Raw genomic sequence first — 6,110 nt, forward strand, 5'->3', positions numbered from 1 at the left:
GTTGCAGGAGTAGCTCCAGTCGGGATCGCTTCGACCGCGGCGATGAACGCCCGGATCGGGGTGGCGACCGCTACGATCGTCGCGACGACCGCGGATCTGACCGGCTGGACCGGAATCGTCCTGCGGTCGGCAAGCGAAGTTTTAGCCGTGACAAGGACGAAAGGAGTCGGGAGCGAGATCAGCGCCCCGCGGAGACGGTCCGAAGAGTGTCCAGCATGACGGACGAGCGGAGAGAGAGAGACCGCGGCAACCGTGACGTTGGTAAGTTACACACACAAAAACATCTATAAAGTAGTGTGTAAAAGTGTTGAGATGTTTACTGAAGTGTGTGTCTGTGTGTAGTGAAGAGAGAGACGGTCCACACTCCACCTGCTGTTACAACTAAACCTGCTCTGAGCGAAGAAGAACTAGAGAAGAAATCAACTGCCATCATAGAGGAATATTTACACATTAATGACATGAAGGTAAACACTTAAGAATGTATAAAACATTGATGTAGTTTATGTCTGCAACAATTAATCGATAATAATCGTTTTTATTATCGATTAGTTGGTCTGTGACGTCACATGCTCCTGCACAACCTTCGGATGGCATTGTCCGAGTTGTTATTTGGGCTGTGAATAGTCATTGGGATGTTTTTGGACTAATTTTGAACAGCCATTAGGCTGGTTTTGTTACAATGATCTGGCAACCCTGACAATGATGGAAGCAAAAGAACGCTGGTTAATAAAAGTTTTAATCTCGTCCTCGTTACTATATTTATGAAAACCCAACAACAATTAAACAAATACAGACTCATTAATCAATCACATACTTTTAATATTTTTAACCCGTTTTTGGTGTTGTTTTATTCTCCTGTCCTGTAGGAGGCGCTGCAGTGTGTAACCGAGTTGAACTGCGCGTCCCTGCTGTGTGTGTTTGTGAGGACGGGTATTGAATCGACTCTGGAGCGCAGCACCATCGCCAGAGAGCACATGGGTTTACTGTTTCACCAACTACTCAAAACACAAGCGCTTTCAACACAACAGTATTATAAAGGGTGAGAGAGATACTCTCTTTATATCATCATGACTGAGGTTCAATGTGTTAAATATGAGTGTCAGTCAGTGTCTTTGTATCGGTCCAGATTGTTGGAGGTCCTGGAGGTTGCAGAAGATATGGCGATTGATATTCCTCATATATGGGTGTATCTGGCTGAGTTGATCTGTCCTGTGCTGCTTGATGGTGGGATTCCCATGGGATCGCTCTTCAGGTGAGACCTGTCACTCAAACCGAATCACATCTCTTTCTAGACTGAATGCTGAACTCACCTGGCATGAATAAAAACATTTTTAACAGCTTTTGATGTAACAAGATGTTGAGTCTCCTCACATATATACAAACTTTTCTCTGTGTGTTTTTAGGGAAGTGGCGAAACCTCTGTCACCTCTTGGGAAAGCTGGAGTTTTACTGGCAGAGATTCTCAAGCTTCTCTGTAAAGCAATGGTACGATGTGCATGTGTGTGCGTCTGTTCGTGCTTGTATGTGCTTGTGTGTATACATGCGTGCTTTCGGTGCGCGGTTGTGCGTACATGGTTATGCGTGCGTGCTTGTATGTATGTGTGTGTGCTTGTATGCATGCGTGCTTGTTTGTGTGTGAGCGCGCTTGTGTGCGTGCTTGTTTGTTTGTTTGTGTGTGAGCGCGCTTGTATGCTTGCATGTTTATGCGTATGCGTACGTACGTACGTGCGTGCGTGCGTGCGTGCGTGCGTGCGTGCGTGCGTGCGTGCGTGTGTGTGTGTGTGTGTGTGTGTGTGTGTGTGTGTGTGCGCGTGTGCGCATGTGTATGCGTGCATGCTTGTGTCTGCATGCATGCTTGCTTGTATGCGTGCGTGCGTGCGTGCTTGCTTGCTTGTATGCGTGCTTGCTTGCTTGTATGCGTGCGTGCTTGCTTGCTTGTATGCGTGCTTGCTTGCTTGTATGCGTGCTTGCTTGCTTGTATGTATGTGTGCGTGCTTGCTTGTATGTATGTGTGCGTGCATGCTTGTATGTATGTGTGCGTGCATGCTTGTATGTATGTGTGCGTGCATGCTTGTATGTATGTGTGCGTGCATGCTTGTATGTATGTGTGTGTGCTTGCTTGCTTGTGTGCGTGCTTGCTTGCTTGTGTGTGTGCGTGCTTGCTTGCTTGCTTGTGTGCGTGCGTGCGTGCTTGCTTGCTTGTGTGCGTGCGTGCGTGCTTGCTTGTATGCGTGTGTGCATGCGTGCTTGCTTGTATGCGTGCGTGCTTGCTTGCTTGTATGCGTGCGTGCTTGTATGTATGTGTGCGTGCTTGCTTGTATGTATGTGTGCGTGCTTGCTTGTATGTATGTGTGCGTGCTTGCTTGTATGTATGTGTGCGTGCTTGCTTGTATGTATGTGTGCGTGCTTGCTTGTATGTATGTGTGCGTGCATGCTTGTATGTGTGCGTGCATGCTTGTATGTATGTGTGCGTGCATGCTTGTATGTATGTGTGCGTGCTTGCTTGTATGTATGTGTGCGTGCATGCTTGTATGTGTGCGTGCATGCTTGTATGTATGTGTGCGTGCTTGCTTGCTTGTGTGCGTGCTTGCTTGCTTGCTTGTGTTCGTGCGTGTGTGCGTGCTTGCTTGTGTGCATGCATGCGTGCTTGCTTGTGTGCGTGCGTGCTTGCTTGTATGCGTGCGTGCTTGCTTGCTTGTATGCGTGCGTGCTTGCTTGTATGCGTGATTGCTTGCTTGTATGTGTGCGTGCGTGCTTGCTTGTATGCGTGATTGCTTGCTTGTATGTGTGCGTGCGTGCTTGCTTGCTTGTATGTGTGTGTGCATGCTTGCTTGCTTGTATGTGTGTGTGCATGCTTGCTTGGTTTTGTGCGTGCTTGCGTGCGTGCGTGTGTGTGTGCGTGCGTGCTTGCTTGTATGTGTGCGTGCGTGCTTGCTTGTATGTGTGCATGTGTGTTTGCTTGTATGCGTGGGTGCTTACATGCATGTGCCCTTGCGCGTGGGTGTGTTTGTGTGTTGACATTATCTCTGAATGTACATTGGGGGGTTTGTGCCCTGTATGTGTACATGCCTGTGTTTTTTTTTTAAACCCTTGTCTTCCTCTCACAGAGTCAAAAGAAGGTGGGGACAATGTGGAGAGAGGCGGGGCTTAGCTGGAAAGACTTCCTTCCTGAAGACGAGGATGTGAATAAGTTTGTCACTGAAAAGGTTAGAGACAAGTGTTGTCATCAGTCGTGTCAACACATCATTAACTCATCACGTCTCTAGAAATCCAACTAAACCGGTTTAAAATCTGAATAATGGAAACGATGTGTGTGTGCGTTTGTGTGTAGGCAGTGGAGTTCACTCTGGGTGAGGAGTGTGTAAGAAAGAGCAGTAAATCATCTCTGAGTCCAGATGAGATCTCCAGAGAACTCGATCGTCTCCTGCAGGAGAAAGCTGACAACCAGAGGATCTTTGATTGGGTGGAGGTACAGTGTGAAGTTTCAGTCTGATAGTTACATCTCCCATAACAGACGCTGTTTCTGCTCATCTTATGTTAATCTTGAGTACCTGTAGAGTAGTGTTATATCCATCATATCTTTGAAGAGTCTTATCAGATTTATAAATAATGAATAAACTCGACCCCCTGGAGGTGTACCGCAGGAGGAGCGAGTCACGAGCAAGCAACACGCACAAAACATTATCTCACTATCTCTGGATAACTTATGATTCATTGCATGTTCGTGTTGTTTAGGGCTGCATAATGATTAATCGTGAGTAAATTTGTTTGGTGTGTATGTAGTATTATAGTTCAGGTTTGCGTGTCTGTGTCGATTTCACACCCTTTATCCTCTCCGCAGGCCAATCTGGACGAGCAGCAGACTTCATCTAATGGGTTTGTGAGAGCGCTGATGATGGCGGTCTGTCAGTCAGCTGTCATCTGTGAGTCCATGCTGCACTTACAATAAACACTTGGGATGTTGTCCATCTAGTTCACGTTTGATCTCATGATGTTGTGTGTTTTTTAAGGTGAGAATCCGTATAAAGTGAACACTAAGGAAATGATTCAGCGGTCCAAGCTGCTCCAGCGCTACATTAAAGATGAACAGAAGGAGCTTCAAGCGCTTTACGCTTTACAGAACCTGATGGTGCAGATGGAGCAGCCGCCCAGTGAGTCTTTAATAACAACATCACTCCAGATATCCACTAACATATTCAATCAATCAAACCTCTTTCTGTGTTCCTCTACAGATTTGTTGCGGATGTTTTTTGACGTGTTGTACGACGAGGACGTTATTAAAGAAGATGGCTTTTATAAATGGGAGTCCAGTAAAGACCCAGCAGAACAGCAGGGCAAAGGCGTCGCCCTCAAATCTGTCACCGCCTTCTTTACATGGCTGCGCGAAGCTGAGGACGAATCAGACAACAGCTAGAGTTTAGCCACGCCCACTACAGAGGAGGAGGAGGATCAAGTGAAATGAGATCTTCGATAATAAAACATTAAGACGTTTTTACTTTTAATTTTGAATTTAAATGCCGTTGAACTGAAATGAAAATGAAGAGTATTAGAGGATTACAAGCCTTACCTGCTCGCCGAAGATTTTAGCCGTTAGCATCGCCGCTTCCTGTTTCGTGCTTCTGCCGTCACGGAGACGGACGTTGATGACATTGTTGCATTGAATCCTTGATTTATTTAGTTTGTTTTGAAAGCCTTTATTTTGTCACGGCAGATGTGGTTTTGCTTGGAGCGAGTGATCGCGTGTGTGTTGCTGTAACGGATGGAAAAGTGAGGTCTCTTTTCCTTCCGTGTTGATTTAGCCGAGTGATTTCAGCTGTTTGTTTTCTACTTTTTTATGACAGAAAATCTAACAAAAAATGCAAATAGCGTCTCCTCTTCAGAGCCGCTGTTGACGTCGGGTGACGGCTCTGAACGTGACGAGTGCTAGAGACGAAAACTTTAAACTTTTTGCTGCTGCTGGTCTCGGGATGTTTCCGTCGGACGTGACGAACGGTTCCCGTACACAAAATATCAGAAAACTTCAATAAAAAAATGAGTGGAGAGTTTGTGGATGTTTCTCACACTTGTGCACCTGTAGTGGACTTTATCAAACAAATCAATAATTACAACTTGAATATATATAAAGAAAATAAAGTCCTTGATACACGAGAGCTGGAGTATAGACGAGAGAGAGATTTGAGTACTACATGCCTTTCAGCTTCCTGCATTTCAGGGGCGCCCTGTATATAAAGATTTTGTTTTGCTTTTTCAGTAATAAAAATTTAACCTTAATGCCATTTATTAATTTTCCGTATTTAATTTTTTTTTGTTTTCTTTTCTTTGCGGTTTAACCAGCCAGCTGAGCTTGTAAAATGAATCTCCACTAGTTATTGGTTATAGTTTAATGAAATTCTGTAAATATTTCTCTTTTTTGCTTTACGTATTTAATTAAGAGAAATTAATGCTTCTTTTCACATTTGAAACTGGAAAGATAATAAAGAATATTGCAATGGAAAAAGTACAAACCTGACACTTCTTATTGGTCTTCAAAGTCTCACACTTGAGTTTTTGTCGTGCTGTGTTGTCATGGTGATCTCTCGGGAACAGCGGATATGGATTTTGACTTGCATTAGTGTGATTGAGAGACGAACCCTTTCATTTACAGTTTTTAATCTGAAGAAAGCCTGACCTATTGTGACCCTTGACTACAAAATCATTCATAAGCTAAATTAAAGATTTTCTTATATGCCAAACCTCATTACGATATTTCCAGAGTTGCAAATGGGTAAAAAAAGGGAAATTTTTAAAACGTTTCAAATTGGAAATTTATGGGAATTACTTTGGAAATGTATAAAAACTATATCATATACACACATAAATAAACAAACATTTTGTTTGGTCATGAGCAGACATGCATGCAAGGTAATACAAATTTTGAAGAATCCTGATATTTGCGCTTATAAATCCTGGATTTCTGAAAAATCCTTCAGAAATCGTTTCTAAAGGATTTCTGATCAAATAAATTTAGGCTTGATAAGCATAAGAGACTTATTTTTCAAAAAAGTTTTAACTACATTTAAGTTCCCTGTTAAAGGCAACTCTGCATTTTTTTCAAATTCCCAGTTTATTCC

General features: G+C 43.6%; 1 protein-coding gene across 1 annotated transcript in view; it reads left to right on the forward strand.

Moving 5' to 3' along the window:
- The window catches only part of LOC141363247 (eukaryotic translation initiation factor 4 gamma 1-like), a 41,030-nt gene extending 35,526 nt beyond the window's left edge, over nt 1-5,504 (forward strand). The window contains exons 22-31 of the mRNA XM_073865836.1: nt 8-261; nt 343-464; nt 867-1,039; nt 1,127-1,252; nt 1,404-1,485; nt 3,108-3,206; nt 3,332-3,469; nt 3,842-3,923; nt 4,011-4,151; nt 4,233-5,504. Coding sequence (XP_073721937.1) covers nt 8-261; nt 343-464; nt 867-1,039; nt 1,127-1,252; nt 1,404-1,485; nt 3,108-3,206; nt 3,332-3,469; nt 3,842-3,923; nt 4,011-4,151; nt 4,233-4,414 — 1,399 coding nt within the window. The 3' untranslated portion in view covers nt 4,415-5,504. The remainder of the gene's footprint in view (nt 1-7; nt 262-342; nt 465-866; nt 1,040-1,126; nt 1,253-1,403; nt 1,486-3,107; nt 3,207-3,331; nt 3,470-3,841; nt 3,924-4,010; nt 4,152-4,232) is intronic.
- The last annotated feature ends 606 nt before the right edge of the window (nt 5,505-6,110 follow it).

This window comes from Misgurnus anguillicaudatus, unplaced genomic scaffold (genome assembly GCF_027580225.2).
Source record: "Misgurnus anguillicaudatus unplaced genomic scaffold, ASM2758022v2 HiC_scaffold_33, whole genome shotgun sequence".
NCBI classification, from domain to species: Eukaryota; Metazoa; Chordata; class Actinopteri; order Cypriniformes; family Cobitidae; genus Misgurnus; species Misgurnus anguillicaudatus.